Source organism: Mustelus asterias, chromosome 2 (genome assembly GCF_964213995.1).
Source record: "Mustelus asterias chromosome 2, sMusAst1.hap1.1, whole genome shotgun sequence".
Classification (NCBI taxonomy): domain Eukaryota; kingdom Metazoa; phylum Chordata; class Chondrichthyes; order Carcharhiniformes; family Triakidae; genus Mustelus; species Mustelus asterias.
This window is the reverse complement of record NC_135802.1, coordinates 147,493,849-147,513,138: the sequence shown is the minus strand read 5'-3', so window position 1 is coordinate 147,513,138 and position 19,290 is coordinate 147,493,849. Positions and strand designations below refer to the sequence as shown.

The window sequence follows — 19,290 nt, the reverse complement described above, 5'->3', positions numbered from 1 at the left end:
TGTACTATTCTCAAGATGCACTTCAGCAATTCACCAAAGATACTTAGACAGCACCTTCCAAGCCCACAACCACTTCCATCTAGAAGGACAAGGGCAGCAGATACATGGGAACACCACCACCTGCAAGTTCCCCTCCAAGCCACTCACCATCCTGACTTGGAAATATATTGCCGTTCATTCGCAGTCGCTGGGTCAAAATCCTGGAATTATCTCCCTAATGGCATTGTGGATCAACCCACAGCACATGGACTGCAGCGATTCAACAGTTCAACACTTTCTCAAGGGCAACTAGTGATGGGTAATAAATGCTCGCCTGTCAGCAACGCCCATTCCCACGAATGAATAAAAACATCTCCGATATCCAAGCTCACTCATGAGTAGTGACTTGCTCAATGTTCTGGAAGATGACCAGCAACCCAAGGAGTTGGGGGAGTGCAAAAAACTACAAAGGGTCGTGAACGAAGCCCAGTCCATCACGCAAACCAGCCTCCCCTCCATTGACTCTGTCTACACTTCCCACTGCCTCGGAAAGCTAGCCAGAATAATTAAGGACCCTACGCACCCAGGACATATTCTTTTTCACCTTCCGTCAGGAAAAAGATACAAAAGTCTGAGGTCACGTACCAACTGACTCAAGAATAGCTTCTTCCCTGCTGCCATCAGATTTTTGAATCGACCGACCTCGCACTAAGTTGATCTTTCACTACAGCCTAGCTATGACTGTAACACTACATTGTGCACTCTTTCCTTTTCTATGAACGGTATGCTTTGTCTGCATAGCATGCAAGAAACAATACTTTTCATTGTATACTAATACATGTGACAATAATAAATCAAATCAAAATTTGGCATGTCCGCTACGACTCTCACCAACCTTCATAGATGCACCATGGAAAGCATCCTTTCTGGTTGTATCACAGCTTGGTATGACTCTTGCTCTGCCCAAGGCTGCAAGAAACTACAAAAGGCTGTGAACGTAATCCAGTCCATTACTCAAACCAGCCTCCCATCCACTGACACTGTCTACACTTTCCACTGCCTTGGAGAAGCAGCCAGCATAATCAAGGATGCCACACGCCCCAGACATACCCTCTTCCACATTCTGCTATCGGGAAAAAGATACAAAAGTCTGAGGTCACATACCAACCAACTCAAGAACAGCTTCTTCCCTGCTACCATCAGACTTTTGAATGGATCTACCATTAAGTTGATCTTTCTCTCCACCCTCACTAGGATTGTAACACTACATTCTGCACCCTCTCCTTTCCTTCTCCCCAATGTACTCTATGAACAGTGTGCTTTGTCTGTATAGCATGCAAGAAACAATACATTTCACTGCAGACCAATGCATGCAACAATAATAAATCAAATCAAAAGTTAGCATCAGAGAGGTTGGGAAGGAGGGCAGTGAAAATATAAAATTAAAATTAGAATTAAATGAAGAAATACCTTTATCCGTGTGCGGAGCATGTGTGTGTGTCGGGGGCCTTTTGTTTGGCACTGCGTCACTGTATTTCTGTAATAAAATCAGCACAATTATTACAGCAACAACAAGCTATATTTAAATGGTACCTTTACTGTAATGAAACATCCCAAGGCACTTCACAGGAACATGATAAAATAAAGTATGGCATCAAGACACATATTCAAGACAGCTGACCCAAAGCTTGATGAAAAAGTTGGTTTCTAAGGTGTGTTGTAGAAGGACAAATTGAGGTTGAGAGACAGGGAGGTGTGGAGAGGGAATTGCAGAGCTTGAGGCCCAGACAGCTGAAGACACGGCCATCAATGGTGTAGTAGTTGTGATTGAGACTGCTCAAGAATTAGAGCACAAATATCTTGGAGGGCTACGGAGTCGGAAGAGATTGCAGACAAGGAGGGGAAGGGCCACAGAAGGATTTGAAAACAAGAATGGAAATTTTTAAAATCAAGTCATTACCTGACAGAGAGACAATGTAGGTCAGTGAGCACAGGGCTGATAAGGCAAGTCCTGTTCCCCTAGGTGAAGGGGTGGCACGGTGGCACAGTGGTTAACACTGCTGCCTCACAGCACCAGGGACCCGGGTTCGATTCTCGGCTGGATCACTGTCTGTGTGGAGTTTGCACATTCTCCCCGTGTCTGCGTGGATTTCCTCCAGGTGTTCCGGTTCCCACCCACAGTCCAAAGATATGCAGGTTTGGTTGATTAGCAATGATACATTGATCCTAGTGTCAGGGGGATTAGCAGGATAAATATGTGGGGTTACGGGAATAGGGTCTGGGTGGGATTGTGGTTGGTGCAGACATGATGGGCTGAATGGCCTCCTTCTGCACTCTAGGATTCTATGAAGACACGAGCAGTCAGGTTTTGGATGGTAAAAGGGTTACGAAAGGTAAACTATGGGAGACCAGCCAGGAATGCATTGGAATCGCCAAGTGTAGAGGTGACAAAGGCATGGATGAGTGTTTCAGCAGCAGATGAGCTGAGATAGGGACAGAGTCGAGTGAAGTTATGGAGATGGAAATGGACGGTCTTAGTGATGGTGCAGAAATATGGTGGGAATTCACCTTAGGATTAAATGTGACAACAAAGTCATGGGGGTTAAAGGGGCATTAGCTTCCTAATAGAATGTTATCACTCATTTGCAAAAGCATTCACTGCAAAGGCAACTCCAATTCTAACCAAATTCATCCCCTGAATGCAAAACAAAATGTCTGACGGCCTTAATCCCTTCCCTATGTAAATCTGTGCACAGACATTCAAGGGGTACTGTGGAGTGAAGTGCCTTCTTTGGCAAGTGGTCTCTGTATCAGAGTGATACACTTGCTCCTACACCAGATTTTAACAGTTCTGAGCTCTCTTCTCACTGGCAGCCATTCCAGTAATCACCAGAAATGACAAGGAATAGGAAGAGATAGAGGGGAAGCAGAAGGAGGTGACACACAGTAAAATGTTCCAAGGTTCTTCACAGGAAATTGACACCAAGCCTCAAGGACATATCAGAGCTGGGTAATTGCAAGTTTGTTCAAAAGCAGGTAGGTTTAAGGAGCATCTTATAGAAGGAAAGAGAGGTTTAGAGAGGCAATTGCAGAGCTTGTGACCAAGGCAACTATAGGCACAGCTGCCAAGAGTGATGAAAGGATCAAGAGGCCAGAATTGGAGAATCGCAGAGATCTTGGAGGTGGAAGGAAGTTACAGAGATAGGGAGAGCCAAGGCACATGGAGGGGTTTGAAAATAAGAATTTTAAAATCAGGCGTTGTTCTACAAGGGACCAACGGAGGTCATTGAGCACAGGGGTAATGGGTGAATAGAACATGGCGTGAATTAGGGTATAGGGAGCAGAGTTTTAGATGAATTGGGGTTTATGGGTAGAGAAGATAGGATAGGTTGGAATAGTATTAAGATAACAAAGACATGGAGGATTTCAACAATAGATGAAGTTAGGCAAGGCTGGAGATGGAAGTAGGCAGTCTTCGTGATGATGTGATCAGAAGCTCATCTTGGGGTCAAAAGCAACACTAAGGGTGCGAAAAGTCTGGTCCAGGCTCAAACCATTGCCAGAGAGACAGGGTCAGTGACTAAATGTGACCGGCATTGACGACAATGGCTTAGGTGCTTACGAATTGTTTGTTGTAGGAAACTGCATGTCAGATAAATAGTTCAGACACAGTGGGAAGGTCGAGAAAGGTGGTGGCAAGGCAGAACCAAGAGTCAACAGCCTCCGTGTGGAACCTGATGCTGCGTTTTCAGATGTTGCTGCCACAGTGCATCATGTAAATGAGGAATAGTGGGTCCAAGGATAGATCCCTGGGGGACAGCAGAGGTAGCAGGATTAGGAAGAGATCTTGGTCTAATCCGATAGATAAGAATGGAAGAAGGCAAGTGCATTCCCACCCAGCTGGATAATAGTGGAGAGGCATTGGAGGAGGTTGGTGTGGTCAGCTGCGTCAAAGGCTACAGACAGGCTGAGAAGGATAAAGAGGAATAGTTTACCATTGTCACCATCATATATGTTATAATTTGTAACTTTGGTAAGGCTCATTTGGGTTCTGTGGCAGGAATGGGAACACAATGACCTCTTTTTCAAAGGCCTTGATACTGAACACACAGAGGGTCGTGGGGCAGATGTTCTGGGAGGAGTGTGGATGTAGTTAAAAATGCAAAATGTAGTAACATGTCATATGGGGAGGCAGTGGTGTTGGAGGTGGAATACCACTTAGTGGCATTGTCACTGGACTAGTAATCCAGCGATCAAGGATAATTCTCTGGGGACCCAGGTTCAAATCCCACCACGGCGGATGGTGAAATTTGAATTCAATAAAAAATCTGGAATTAAAAGTCCAGTGATGACCATGAAACCATTGTCAGTTGTCGTAAAAACCCAAGCTAATGTCCTTTAGGGAAGAAAATCTGCTATCCTTACCCAGTCTGGCCTACATGTGACTCCAGACCCACAGCAGACTCTTAACTGCGCTCTGAAATGGCCTAGCAAGCCCCTCAGTTCAAGGGAACTAGGGATGGGCAACAATAGCCAGCGATGCCCACATCCATGAAAGAATTTTTAAAATACTCATCGCCTCTTACAAAGTGCCAGCTTTCATTCCGTGTGTGAGGAGGATATTTCTTTAACATCTTGTTCCAATCAGACTCACAGTAAAACTGATGGACTGGATTCAATTTAACACATGTTAAATTTAGCACTGGTCTCTCAGGGCCCAGGATGCCTGGCAGCAAAAGGGAATCAAGCGCTATTGGCTCAAGTAAGTAAGACCCTTTAAGGAGGCGATGGCTCAGTGGTATTATCACTAGACTATTAATCCAGAAACTCTTGGGTTCAAATCCCGCCACAGCGGATAGTGGAATTTGAATTCAATAAAAAAAATCCAGAATTAAGAATCTACTGATGACCATGAAAACATTGTCGATTGTTGGAAAAACCCATCTGGTTCACTGATGTCCTTGAGGGAAGGAAATCTGCCATCCTTAGCTGGTCTGGCCTACGTGTGACTCCAGAGCTACAGCAATATGGTTGACTCTCAACTGCCCTCGGGCAACTAGGGATGGGCAATAAATGCTGGCCAGCCAGCGACGCCCATGTCCCACAAATAAAAAAAACCTTTTCGAGCACTTCTTCTGGAAGAGGAGTGTTTCCTATGGATTCTCAAGGAGTTTAGTTTATTTATTATTGTTACAAGTAGGCTTACATTAACACTGCAATGAAGTTACTGTGAAAATCCCCTAGTCACCACATTCCGGCACCTGTTCGGGTACACTGAGGGAGAATTTAGCATGGCCAATGCACCTAACCAGCACGTCTTTCAGACTGTGGGAGGAAACCGGAGCACCTGGAGGAAACCCACGCAGACACTGGGAGAATGTGCAAACTCCACACAGACAGTGACTCAAGCCGGGAATCGAATCCGGGTCCCTGGCACTGTGAGGCAGCAGTGCTAACCACTGTGCCTCCATGCCAGCCTGAAGGCACCCTTCAGGCTGCTCTCTGATAATCGGCTTCTCTCTGCCACCTTCCCTTTCCCAACACAGCCTCTTTTCGAAGCACAAATCACGAGCCTCGTATCCTCACCGATGGTCCCTCTCTGACTATGCCCCACCTGCACCCACTCACCATCAGAGCTAAGCCCTGATCTCTGAGCAACCCCCACCCTTCTGATTGCCAGGCATCATCCCAAAGGTTGCCAGCCACGGTCACCTTGTGCTGCTGTTTATTTAATGGCTTACTGGCTGGCCTGCCTGTGATGAATTGGAAATAGGGAAGAAAGAACATTATAATGAGGTCCTGCCATTAGAACCAACAGCATCTCCACAGCCTCAATGCATTCCATTCCCTCCTATAGACCCATCTCCCTATAAATATTGGGGCCTCGGTATCAGGAGTGTAATTGGATGGGACGCTAAGTCAAGTGGTCAGTCAGACACAAGACCAGGTGAGAGGGAATCACTGTGTTGACAAATATTGAGGAATCCAATATGCAATCCATAGAATGAGCCTCCTACAGTGCAGTAGGACGTCATGCAGCCCATCCTGCCCATGCTAGCTCCCAGAAAGAGCTTTTCAATTAATCCCTTTCCCTTACTCTTGCCCAGAGCCCTGCAATTTTATTTCATAGAACATAGAATTGCAGAAGAAGGCCATTCGGCCCATCGAGTCTGCACCGACCGCAAACCCACCCAAGCCCAACCTCCATAATCCCATTTACCCTAGCTAGTCCCCCTGACACAAAGGGGCAATTTAGCATGGCCAATCCACCTAACCCACGCATCTTTGGAGTGTGGGAGGAAACCAGAACACCCGGAGGAATCCCATGCAGACACGGTGCAAAGGTGCAAACTCCACACAGACAGTGATCCAAACTGGGATTCGAATCCGGGTCACAGGCGCTGTGAGGTAGCAGTGCTAACCACTGTGCCGCCGTGCCACCCATTTCCTTTCATCCTTTTGAAAAATACTTCTGAATCTGCTCCCACCCTCCATTCAGGCTCCACTTTCCAGATCATAGCAACCTTACAAACAGTCCCTCCCAGCCTCCATATCACAAGGATGGTGGTTAAGCTTTGAAGTATAATTTGCAAAGAGTGAACCAGCCAGGTAAAATCCAAGCTTTGTTCTCAATTTAAACAATAAAGAAAGTTGCCGTTACTTCAGTTCACCTTTTTAGCTGCTTTTTCTTTCTTCGTGTTCCTGAATGTGGCGTTGTGATTGGCTCCAAGCTTGGCAGATTTCAAATGCTCCAGTCTCTTTTTCATGGTGCGTTGGAAAATCTCTTTATCTTGTTTCTCATCCTCACTGCGTACCAGCTTATGGCGGCTGTAATTGATCTTGTACTTTCAAAAGAAACCATTGGGTCAGTGAATAAAGTGAGGGGACTACAGTTAAAGTTAAAGTTTATTTACTAGTCACAAGTAAGGCTTACATTAACACTGCAATGAAGTTACTGTGAAATTCCCCTAGTCGCCACACTCCGGTGCCTGTTCGGGTCAATGCACCTAACCAGCACGTCATTCAGACTGTGGGAGGAAACCGGACCCACCCAGAGGAAACCCATGCAGACACGGGGAGAATGTGCAAACTCCACACAGACAGAGAACCAAGCCGGGAATCGAACTCAGGCCCCCTAGCGCTGTGAGGCAGCAGTGTTAACCACTGTGCCACCATGCCATCCAGATATGCCATAGAATCCCTACAATACAGAAGTAGACCATTCGGCCTATCGAGTCTGCACCGACCACAATTTCACCCAGGCCCTATCCCTGTAACCCCATGCATTTACCCTAGCTAGTCTTCCTGACATTAAGGGGCAATTTAGCTTGGCCAATCCACCTAACCCACACATCTTTGGACTGTGGGAGGAAACCAGAGCACCCGGAGGAAACCCAAGCAGACACGGAGAGAATGTGCAAACTCCACACAGACAGTGACCCAAGCTGGGAATTGAACCCGGGTCCCTGGCGCTGTGAGGCATCAAGTGCCATCGTGCCACCCCATGTAATCCAGACACCTGGACTAATGCTCTGGAGACATGTGTTTAACTCCCATCACCGTAGCTGGGAGAAATTTAAATTCAAACAATTAATTAATCTCGAAAAAAATACTAGTCTCATCAATAGCGATCACAGAAAATCAGATTATCATGAAAACCCATCTGTTTCACTAATGCTTTTTATGGGAAGAAATTGGCAACTCTTACCCAGTCTGACCGATGGTGACTCAAAGTCAAGTCTTTGACCGTTGACTTAATAAAACCGACTTCAACTTCGGCAATAGAAATGACAAAGGGGCACAACCCACTCAGTCAACCCTGCAAAGTCCTCCTCACTAACATCTGAGGAGTGGGAGAGCTGTCACACAGACTAGCCACGCAACAGCCTAACACAGTTAGGAAGGCAAATGTAATGTTACCATTCATTTTGAGAGGACTAGAATACAAAAGCTGCGATGTACTGCTGAAGCATTATAAGGCTCTGGTCAGACCACATTTGCAGTGTGAGCAATTTTGGGCCCTGTATCTGAGGAAGGATGTGCTGGCTTTGGACAGGGTCCAGAGGAGGTTCACAAGAATGAGGACGACCCTTTGGAATCGAGATGAGGAGGAATTTCTTCAGCCAGAGGGTGGTAAATCTGTGGAATTCATTGCCACAGAAGGCAGTGGAGGCCAGTCATTGAGTATATTTAAGTCAGAGATAAATAGGTTCTTGATTGTTAAAGGGATCAAAGGTTACGGGGAAAAGGCAGGAGAACGGGGCTGAGAACCTTATCAGCCATGATTGAATGACGGAGCTGATGGGCTGAGTGGCCTAATTCTGCTCCTATATCTTCTGGGCTTATGGTCTATAGGTCATTGAATACACACCCAATGCCCAAACTCCTTCATTATCAATCCTATGCATGTCCTGTCCCACCAGAATTGGCGGGAAGCACAGTGGTATCCAATCAGGAGGAAGTGCCCTGGAAATTCTCACCATTGACTCTGGACCCCATGAGGTTGTCCGACACCATGTAAAACATGGAAAAAGTAACCTCTGGCTGAATACCACCCACCCTCAGCTGGGGAACCAGTACTTCTCCACACTGAACATCAATAGGAAGAAGTATTGAGTGTAGAAAGTGTTCTGAAATTGGATCCTTCTGTCTTGGAAGGATAGGATTTGGTTCTTAGACAGACTGCTGACATTGTCTGGTCCTCTTAACACTTTTTTATTAGTAGATGGAACAGGTTTCAGAGTAGGTACATTGTTCTTAGGCATGATTCCAACCACTCTCTCGAGAGTCTAACATATGATTGACTAGTATCAGTGGGACATTATTATCGATGGCACATATTTGTATCTTTTACATTAACTCTACATACTACAGCAAGGGTACTTTGCACAAGGAACTTCAATGTGCATCACCAAGAGAACTTTGGTCGCGCCATCACTGACCAAACATCTCAAGTCATGAAGGATACATCTGCCAGACTGAGTCTGTGGCAGGTGGTGAGAAACTGATAAGAGGGAAAACACCTACTAGGCCTCATTCTTACCAATCTACCTGTCTACCTGTCCATGATGGTACTGGAAAGAATGACGACCATTCGATCCCTGTAGAGACAAAGTCCTGTCTTCATATTGAGGACACATGATTTTGTGGCACTACTACTGTGTTAAATGTGAGAGATTCAGAAAAGACCCAGTACCTCAAATCTGGGCATCCATGCGGCAATGGGAGTTATCAGCAGTAACTAAAGTGTATTCACCCACAATCTGTAACCTCATGGCCCAACAGATCCCATAATCTGCTCTTGTCATCAAGCCTGGGGATCAACCCTGATTCAATGAGAAATGTGGAAGACCATACCAGGAGTAGCACCAGGGATACCGGAAATTAGATGCCAACCTGGTGAAGCTACAATACAGGGCCACATATATGCTAAAAGGTGGAAGCAACAATCAGTAAACAGAACTCATAACCAATAGATTGGAGAAAAGACCTGCAGTCCTGCCATATTCAATCATGAATGGACAACTAAGCAATGAACTGGAGAAGGAGTCCCCACAAATATCCTCATTCTCACTAATGGGGAACACAGCGTGTCAGTGCAAAATACACAACTGAAATATTTGCAACCATCTTCAGCCAGAAGTGCCGAGTAGATGATTCAGCTTGGCCTTCAGCTGAGGTCCACAGCATTGCAGATTCCATTCTTCAGCCAAGTTGATTCACTCCACATGAGATCAAAAAAACAGCTCAAGGCATTGGATACTGCAAAGGCTATGGGCGCTGCCAACATCCCAGCTGTAGTACTGGAGACTTGTCCTCCAGAACGAGCTTAGTCAAGCTGTTTCAGTACACCTACAGAACTGGTATTGATCTGACAGTGTGGGAAGTTGCCCAGGTATGTCCTGTCCCAAAACGGAGAACAAATCCAATCTGCCCAATTACCACTCCATTAGCCTAATCTCAATCATTAGCAAAGTGACTGAAGGTGCCATTGACAGTGCTATCATGTGGCACTTACACAGCAACAACCTACTTACCAACTCTCAGTTTGTGTTCTACCAAGGGCACTCAGCTCCTGACCTCATTACCACCTCAGTCAAGCATGGGCAAAAGAGCTGAACTCAAGAGGTGAAGTGTGAGTGACTGCCCTTGACATCGAGGTAACCTTTGACTGAGTGTGCCATCAAAGACACTTAGCAAAATTCAATCAGAGGGAGAACTCTCCACTGGTTGGAGTCATAGCCAGCACAATGGAAGATAGTTGTGGGTGTTAGAGATCAGTCATTTCAGGGCAGTGTCCTATGCTCAACTACCTTCAGCTGCTTCACCAATATCTTCCCTCCAACATATAGTCAGAAGTGGGGATGTTCAGTAATGTTTGCATTGTGTTCAGTACAATTCATAATGCGTCAGATACTGAAGCATCTTGTGAGAACCAAACCAACTAGCTGTCAGGTGATGACAGCTCGTGCTTAGGCATTGATCGGATCCAGGTCTAGGTTTTAAACTGAATTTGGAAAAAAATGCACAACTTAGAATTCTGAACGCCTCCAAAATTCAGAGAGGAAGATACACAAACAGCCCGAACGGGCCGCATAAGTTTCCTTACCCGGTGCCTGGGTTTGTACAGATGTTGCTGCAACATGTGGTGAGTGACTATTTCCTCTCGATCCTTTGGGCCCTTTGCTCTATTCTCAATTGCTTGCATGTCCAGGCACACCTCACTGGTATTTTCACATCTGGGAAAACAAATATATTTTCTCACAACATGTCAGTCTTGACCCTGTTGGTAGCAAACTTGTCTTTGAGTCAAAAGGTTGTGAGTTCAACTCCTGTTCCAGTGACCTGGGTGTATAATCCAGGCAAACATTCCGAGTGGAGTACTGCATGGTTGGACGTGTCACCTTTGGCGAGAGACATTAAACAAAAGGCTTGGCCTATTCTCACAGGTCAAAATAAAAGATTCCATGGCACCTATTTCAAAGAAGCAAAGGAGTTCTCCCAACGTGCTAGCCAACATTTATCTCTCAACCAAAGACACAGAAATGGATCACCTAAGTCTTTATCACAATGCTGTGTGTGGGACCTTAATATCAAAACTGGCTGCAGTATTTCCAATAGTACTAAACTGCAAAAGTACTTAATTGACTGTAAAAGAGTTTGGGATGACCCAAGGTCATTAATAATGCAAGTCTTCCTTAAAGGGACTTGAAACTTGCTGTCAGGTTTTTCCACTTAGATCATCATGGAATCCCTACAGAGCAGAAGGAGGCTATTCAGCCCATCAAGCCAGCACCGACAACAATCCCACCCAGGCCCTATCCCTGTAACCCCACGTATTTACCCTACTGGCCCCCCTGACATTAAAGGGCATTTTAGCACAGGCAATCAACCTAACCCGCACATCTTTGGAATGTGGGAGAAAACCGGAGCACCCGGAGGAAACCCACGCAGACACAAGGAGAAGGTGCAAACTCCAGACAGACAGTGACCCAAGCCGGGAATTGAACCCGGGTCCCTGGTACTGTGAGGCAGCAGTGCTAACCACTGTGCCACCGTGCCGCCCATGTTTCAATCTAGGCTGTGTTTCAAGTGATGTAGAGAAATCTGCACTTTATAAAGAATTCCTCTCCCCGTGCATGCCGAATAGTTTTGGTCATTGGGCCGAAACTCTCTCACGGCTGATACTTACAATGCTGCAGAGATGGACGAATCTAGGGCAGAGTAACGATGGCCGGTGAAGTCAAAGTTAACATCATTGATCGAACGCATAAAAGCCAAGGACCTCTGCCATTCTCCCTACAGAATTGAAAAGGCACAGGAGTCAGACATTAACTATAAAAGGATTGTTGAATTAAATTTAGCCTCAGGATTCTAATAGGTGAATTATGTATTGGGAATTCACCACATAAAACTGGTAAATTAAAGCAGATGGCAAAACAAAGTTACCTATCTCTCGTCTGGGTCAGAAGGTTAAACCCCACTCCAGAGACTTGAACTGTATGATTCTATTTTTGATCACAATTTTGCCCAGGACTGTTTAATGGTACGATCAATGATTCCAATTCATATCAATCGGCTGCAAGAACCCCAGACTCAACAAGAAAGCTGCCTGTTGCAAACATTGTGGCTGGAATTTTACCGTCCCGCCCACCACAGGAGGGGCGGACCGTGGACAGGTTTGTTGACCTTGGGCAGGATTTCGGGACGAGCGAGGTTGTAAATACCGGCCCCATCCCCACGTTCTATAGCACAATCATTTATTCATTTTATTTGACAGCAATAAGATTTCCGTGCTTATCCAGTTTAAGTCAATCACAAGGATTTATAAATTTATTGTCCAAATAGACCCATCCACCTGAGAAAAAACTGGCCAGGACTTTCCAGCCCTTCACACCGGTGGGATCTTCCAGTCCCACCGATGCCACAACCCCGCCACGGGAAAGACCGTTGGCAACAGCAGGACGGGGAGGTTCACTGTTACTGGATCGCTGCTGCAAAGCACACAACGGGTTGCACGGAACATCCCTCCCAGAAAGTCAAAGTAATTAGACAAAGTAGATCAATGGTAATAAGTTTAAAGTTTATTTATTAGTCACGAGTAGGCTTACAGTAACACTGCAATAAAGTTACTGTGAAAATCCCCCAGTCAACACACTCTGGCGCCTATTCGGGAACACAGAGAGAACTTAGCATGGCCAATGCACCGAACCAGCACATCTTTCGGACTGTAGGAGGAAACTGGAGCATGCAGAGGAAACCCACGCAGACACAGGGAGAATGTGCAGGCTCCACACAGACAGTGACCCAAGCCGGGAATTGAACCCAGGTCCCTGGCGCTGTGAGGCAGCAGTGCTAACCACTGTGCCACCGTGCCGCCCAGTTAACTGAACTGGGGAACCAGGCACATCAGGGAGAGATTTTACCAGAATTTGCAAAGTGTCAGTGAAATGGCCGGCCTGAAGCTCTCCAGTTTCACTGCTGTTTTCTCTCCAGATTTTGTCACTTCACCATCTAAAAGAAAGAATAGGCAAGGTTTGCGCCGTCGCTCTGGCACGCAGGGACTCTTAGCGGAGAATTTTCCCATCCCACCCGCCAAGGCAATTGCAGGGGGCAGGAGGGCAGACCATGCTAAGGTCTGCTGACGTTGGGCGGGATTTTCCGGTTTTGGGGCGAGTGTAGCCAGAAATTCCCGCCCTTAGAGTTGGGAACTGACTCCACAGAGATAAGGGCAAGAATAAATCCTTTCCCCACCCCACCCCCCACCACCTCCCCTGGCTCCCCCATCATGGAAGTATCTGGGACCGCTCCTCCCCCCCCCCCCCCCACCCCACCCCACCCCTCGCCCCCGTCTTCCACACACACACACACAATCGTCCTCGGCATCCCCATTGCCGCCTGCAATTCCTTCCCCGTGATCAACCATGGCATCTCATTCCCCCTTCCCCCAAATCACCCCCAACATTCCCATCGTTGTCAGTGTCCACTCGCACCCCCCCCCCCTCCACCCCACCCCGCCATCTACCAGCAATAATAGAGTCCCCACCCACTTGGCACCTCCTAAGGCCCACCTTTGGCACAGTTTGGCATAGTATGCCAGCGGGCATTGCCAGGACATGTCCCTCTGCTCACGGGCTATACTGACGTTAACGCCTCCAGAGGGATCCCCTCGACAGGTTGCTGTTTGAGTCACGTCGGTGAGGTATGAAGGTTTAGTCAGGGAGGTTAATTTGGCAAGGGAGAGATAATGATATTTAATGAGGAAATGTATTACCGGATTATGTTGCTTGCACTAAGGGTCAATTTAGCACGGCCAATCAACCTAACCCACACATTTTTGGAGTGTTGGAGGAAACCAGAGCACCCGGAGGAAACCCACGCAGACACAGGGAGAACATGCAAACTCCACACAGACAGTCACCCAAGCTCAAAATTGAACCCAGGATCCTGATGCTGTGAGGCAGCAGTGCTCACCAATGTGCCACCATGCCGCCCTAAGCCTGTAGAAAGGGGAGTGTGGGATTGTGGGAGGAAGAACAAAAGGGGCAGTTTGTGATAGGCTGAAGGGTTGGAGGGATTGACTAACAAAAGTCCTAATGATGCAAAAGCCAAGGGGAGAAATCATGGGGATAGTAAAAAAATAACAAAGGTTGAGTCCAGATGACAAAAACATGAATGGCCAAATATAGCAGCCATGAAAATGCAACCTGAAAGAAGTCAGCATTAAAAAAAAACAGCTGGCTATAACGAAAAGTCATTGAACTCAATATTAAATTCAGAAGGCTGTTGAGTGCTGAGACAAAAGATGAAAGTGTTGTTCCTTGGGGCGTGAGTTGAGCTCCACTGGAATTAGTTGGCCAAGGACAGGAAGGTCAGAGTGGGAGCAAGTTGGTGAATTAAAATGACAAGCTACAGGAAGCTTGGCGTCATTCCTGTGGAGAACGTTTTGAACTCCTCACATAACTGAAGTTCCTCATCCCCAGCCTCATCCTGGTAAATCTGCTGTGCACCCAATCCATAGGCCGTGAAACGTCATCTGAGGTGTGATTTTTTTAAATTCATTCGTGGGACATGGGCGTCACTGGCTGGCCAGCATTTATTGCCCATCCCTGGTTGTCCTTGAGAAGGTGGTGGTGAGCTGCCTTCTTGAATCGCTGTAGTCCACGTGCTGTGGGTTGACCCACGATACCGTTAGGGATGGAATTCCAGGACTTTGACCCAGCGACTGTGAAGCAACGGTGATATATTTCCAAGTCAGGAGGGTGAGTGGCTTGGAGGGAAACTTGCAGGTGGTGGTGTTCCCATGTATCTGCTGCCCATTATTGAATGTAATCCCCCAGCTGAAGCCTGGCCAATGATTCTTCAAAGGTTTAGCACATTTTTGTGATAATCATCATTTTCTTAACCCAAAATACTACCAGATGTACCAACTACCAGGCCGGAAGGCCTGCCTTTTCTGCATGTGTAACTATTGAGATTACCTCAGACACGTAGCTAATGGCATCCTTCAGATTCAGCTCACGGAAAACACCGACGATCTCATCCCGACTGATCTGGGCAGATCTCCTCATCATTACCTTGCTCAGGAACTTCCTATCGAAGTTCGTCCACCTGAAATGGAACACACCATAATAAGGGGATCGCGATATACGTGGGTTAAACAAACTGTGAGGGCAGAAAAAGAGCTGAAAAGCCGCAAATCGAAGGTGAAATCATTCGGAGGGTATGGAATTATAAATTGAGCTGTTATGGAAGGGAAGTGAGACTGTAGGAGCATTGGTAAAGTTAAAGTTAAAATTTATTTATTAGTCACAAGTAAGGCTTACATTAACATTGCAATGAAGTTACTGTGAAATTCCCCTAGTCACCACAATCCGGCGCCTGTTCGGGTACACTGAGGGAGAATTTAGCATGACCAATGCACCCAACCAGCACATCTCTGGAGTGTGGGTGGAAACCCATGCAGACACGGGGAGAACGTGCAGGCTCCACACAGACGAGCCGGGAATTGAACCGGGTCCCTGGCATTGTGAGGCAGCAGTGCTAACCACTGTGCCACCGTACCACATTGGTAGGTTATACAATAAGATCAGCATAAGTGAACTGCCCTCAACACAGTTACAGAGCACTGACTGAAACACTACATTCTGCACCCTCTCCTTTTCTTTTCTATGAACGGTATGCTTTGTCTGCGTAGTGTGCAAGAAACAATAATTTTCACTGTATACCAATACACGTGACAACAATAAATCAAATTTACAAAAAGAAATCAGTAAATCTACGTACTTGCTTTGAAGATAGTTATGTCCAATTTGCCCCGAGATATCTTCGACTGCAGACATGATGTGTTCAAATGCCTTAAAAGACAGACACAATTCTTTACACGTGAGAAAGTGAAAATGAATGCACTTGCAAAGCTATGTTTCAAGGTTCTTTCAAATATCCTAAATGAAATATTCCTTTCTGTTCAACAAGAAAAGACTTATTGCAAAATAATTCCAATTTAGAAAATTCTGTGAATTTAAAACTGATTTTTATTAAAGACTATAGAAGAATCGTAGAATACCTACAGTGCAGAAGGAGACCATTTGGCCCATTGAGTCTGCACTGACTCTCCAACAGAACATCTTACCCAGACCCTATCCCTGTAACCCTACATCTTTGTAGAAACTTGATGTCTGTGTCGATATGCGCGATCTTCTTGGCGATCCTCTCCACTTGGAGCCGGCAGTTTGCGGTGTCGATGGTAGTCATGATGTGGAGATGCCGGCGTTGGACTCCAACGCCAGCATCTCCACATCACCCTACATATTTACCAGGCTAATCCCCCTAACCTACACACCTTTGGACACTAAGGGGCAATTAGGCATGGCCAATCCACCTAACCCGCATATCATTGGACTGTGAGAGGAAATCGGAGCATCCGGAGGAAATCCACACAGACACAGGGACAACATGAAAACTCCATGCAGACAGTCACCCAAGGTTGGGATTGAACCGGGTCCTGGCACTGTGAGGCAGCAGTGCTAACCACTGTGCCGCTCCACTATGCACAGAATAATCTCATGCGCTATGAAAAGTTCTAGGCATCGAGAACATTTTCTGGTCCCAAACTCTTGCCTGCGTCAAACGTGCACCGACAATTGGAATCTTCCAGATAATTAACAGGCGGCCTCCATGATTGCTGTCCAATGAAGGACAGCAGCCAGATTCACAAGATGAGGGGCCCAATCAGAGAGCTGACAGCACAAGATGGACTGTTGCCTCACCTGCTGAGGGAGGTAGAAGATCACGAGGGTGCCTCAAAATGGAGGCACTCTCTGAAGCCTGACTAGTATTTGAAAAGAAAGAAGGCCGCGCAATCTTAGAGACAGCAGGCCCCTCCAAAGGAAGGATTATGACTGAGACAGCAGCTTTTGCACTTTTGCAGCACGTTCATGTGGTCAGTGAGAGGAAGCCCTGATGGTGCCGACTGGGACCATGCCAAGCTGCCCCCGACATCACAACATCAACAGAAGTTTCCTGGTGTCAACAATCTGTCCCATAATTGGCCTCATTGACTACACGACATTGCTGGGTAGGTACTCTCAGTTGCAAGATCGCTTGGAGCCAGGAATGCATTGGGGAGGTGACCCGTCACACACATTTCAAATATTGCTCCTGGTCCCACCTCTAAACCTGCCCCCTCAGAACTGGGAGGATGTCTCTCTGAGTCCACTGGATTTTTAAAAATATATTTTAATACTTAATTATGATATTTTGGGTGCAACTTTCCCAAGATTGTTGGATCGGGCGAGGAAAGCTGTGTGAAGCATACCGAATTCACAGCTGCCATTTCTCGCCTGATGTAGCGGCACTCAGTGCAATTGCGGAGTGCCGGCGGGGATCCAGCAGCCAGCTGGAGGGGCGGGGCCTTAACACACCAGCAATGCCGAGAATCTGGGATCAGGGTGCCCCTTTTCAAAGTTAAATTAAAAGCCTCCCTCCACCCCCATCCTCCCACGCATTGGGGCAACCCCTCCCCCACCATGTAAACATCAGGGTGATCCAACACGCCTCCCCATCCCCAACACACCTCACAGGCAGCTGAGCAGCCCCCACTCCTCATCACTGGCCTGCTAATCATATAGAATCCGACAGTGCAGAAGGAGGCCATTCAGTCCATCAAGTCTGCACCGACCACAATCCCACCCAGGTCCCATCCCCACAACCCACTGCATTTACCCTAGCTCGTCCCCTGATACTGAGGGGCAATTTAGCACCACCAATCCCCTAGCCCGCACATCTTTGGACTGTGGGCGGAAACCAGAGCACCTGGAGGAAACCCATGCAGACACAGGAAGAATGTGCAAACTCCGCACAGGCAGTGACCCAAGTCGGGAATCGAACCCGGGTCCCCTGGCACTGTGAGGCAGCAGTGCTAACCACTGTGCCACCGCACCACCCTGGTAAACTATACCAATCAGCTTCATGCTCTTCATGATCACGGCATCAGTGGGGTGCGGGGAAAATGGCATTCTGGATTCTCACCGTGCAAATCCCATATTTGGCCTCTCGTGACATTTAGCGGCCATTATGGGATTTTTGCGCCCATGGCTAGCGCTGCCGCTAAATCGTGGCCTTTACGTTTCATCGATACATAATTCCTGTCAGCTGTCAGAGAATTTGCCAGAATATGGAACAGGATGTTCAATGTAAATTGGTCTTCAGAGGGACAATATTAATTTAAGTGGTGGGAGAGGGGGTGGGAAAGGAAGTACCTTTGGCATGCTGCACCCACTCATTAGTCAGGCATGATGGTGAAATGGTTATGTTATCGGAACATTAATCTAGAGGTAGTGACTTCAAATCCTATCGTTATTACAGTTTTAATCATTTGCAATTAAACTCTGACAAGAAGTGTCTTTTCAGTGAAACTGTTACATCGCCATAAGAACACATCTAGTTCCTAATGTTATCAAGGAAATGAGTGATCTGGCCTCTGTGGTGACTTGAGCCACACACCAGCCTGGGTGACATTTTGCTGCCTTCTGAAGTGACCACTAAGCCTGTTCATTGCATCACCACCTTGTCACCTTCTAATGATGTGTAATAAATGTAGGTCTGCTCAGTGACGCCCCCATCCCAAGATAACTTGAAGAGAAAATGCAGGGATTGATGAATCCAACTCGTCATTACAGGCTGGGGATATTACAATGATCAGCCCTAAACTTCAACACTGGCTGTTATAAAGAAATAGTGTATTTTCCCAATGTCACTATGGTATATTGTGAAACAGGCTTGTGCGTGCGCGCGCACGCATGCGCTGTGTGGAAGGGGGTTTGGTGCAATAAATTTATTTAAACTGCAGACAGCAAGGATAAAAACATCAAAAGGTGTGAAAGTAGACATATTGAAGTGGAGCTGAGCAAAGCTAAGGTGGGATACTCATGATTAGCATGAATAGAAATTTACATTAGAAGATAAGGGATGAATTGAAGATTAGCTATTGTATTTCGAAATGAAAATTTACAAGGGACAAAAATCAAAAAGGAGTAAAGCAAAGTATTAAGTTTACTTTTACCCAAAAGTCGCAGCCATATAAACAACATGAGATTTTTATGATCTGGGAAGGAGATTTCCAAAGAAATATAAAAGGAATAGATTTAAACATGAAAGGGAAAAAACATAAGAGGATTCAACAACCCCATCAACCGCTGACAGGAATCCCGATCGCCCGATGATTTGGGCGTCGGACCTAAAACAGGATTGCCACCAGGTGACAAAGCATTTGGATTCACCCGTGTAATAACTCAGGCATCCCTCTAATCA

General features: G+C 46.5%; 1 protein-coding gene across 1 annotated transcript in view; it reads right to left on the bottom strand.

The window, feature by feature from the left end:
* The window catches only part of LOC144479516 (sodium/hydrogen exchanger 3-like), a 114,430-nt gene that overhangs the window by 5,048 nt on the left and 90,092 nt on the right, over positions 1–19,290 (bottom strand). Inside the window, exons 9-14 of the mRNA XM_078198270.1 lie at positions 15,766–15,836; positions 14,961–15,090; positions 11,672–11,778; positions 10,589–10,718; positions 6,651–6,824; positions 1,450–1,516 (exon numbers count right to left, since the gene is read on the bottom strand). Coding sequence (XP_078054396.1) covers positions 1,450–1,516; positions 6,651–6,824; positions 10,589–10,718; positions 11,672–11,778; positions 14,961–15,090; positions 15,766–15,836 — 679 coding nt within the window. The remainder of the gene's footprint in view (positions 1–1,449; positions 1,517–6,650; positions 6,825–10,588; positions 10,719–11,671; positions 11,779–14,960; positions 15,091–15,765; positions 15,837–19,290) is intronic.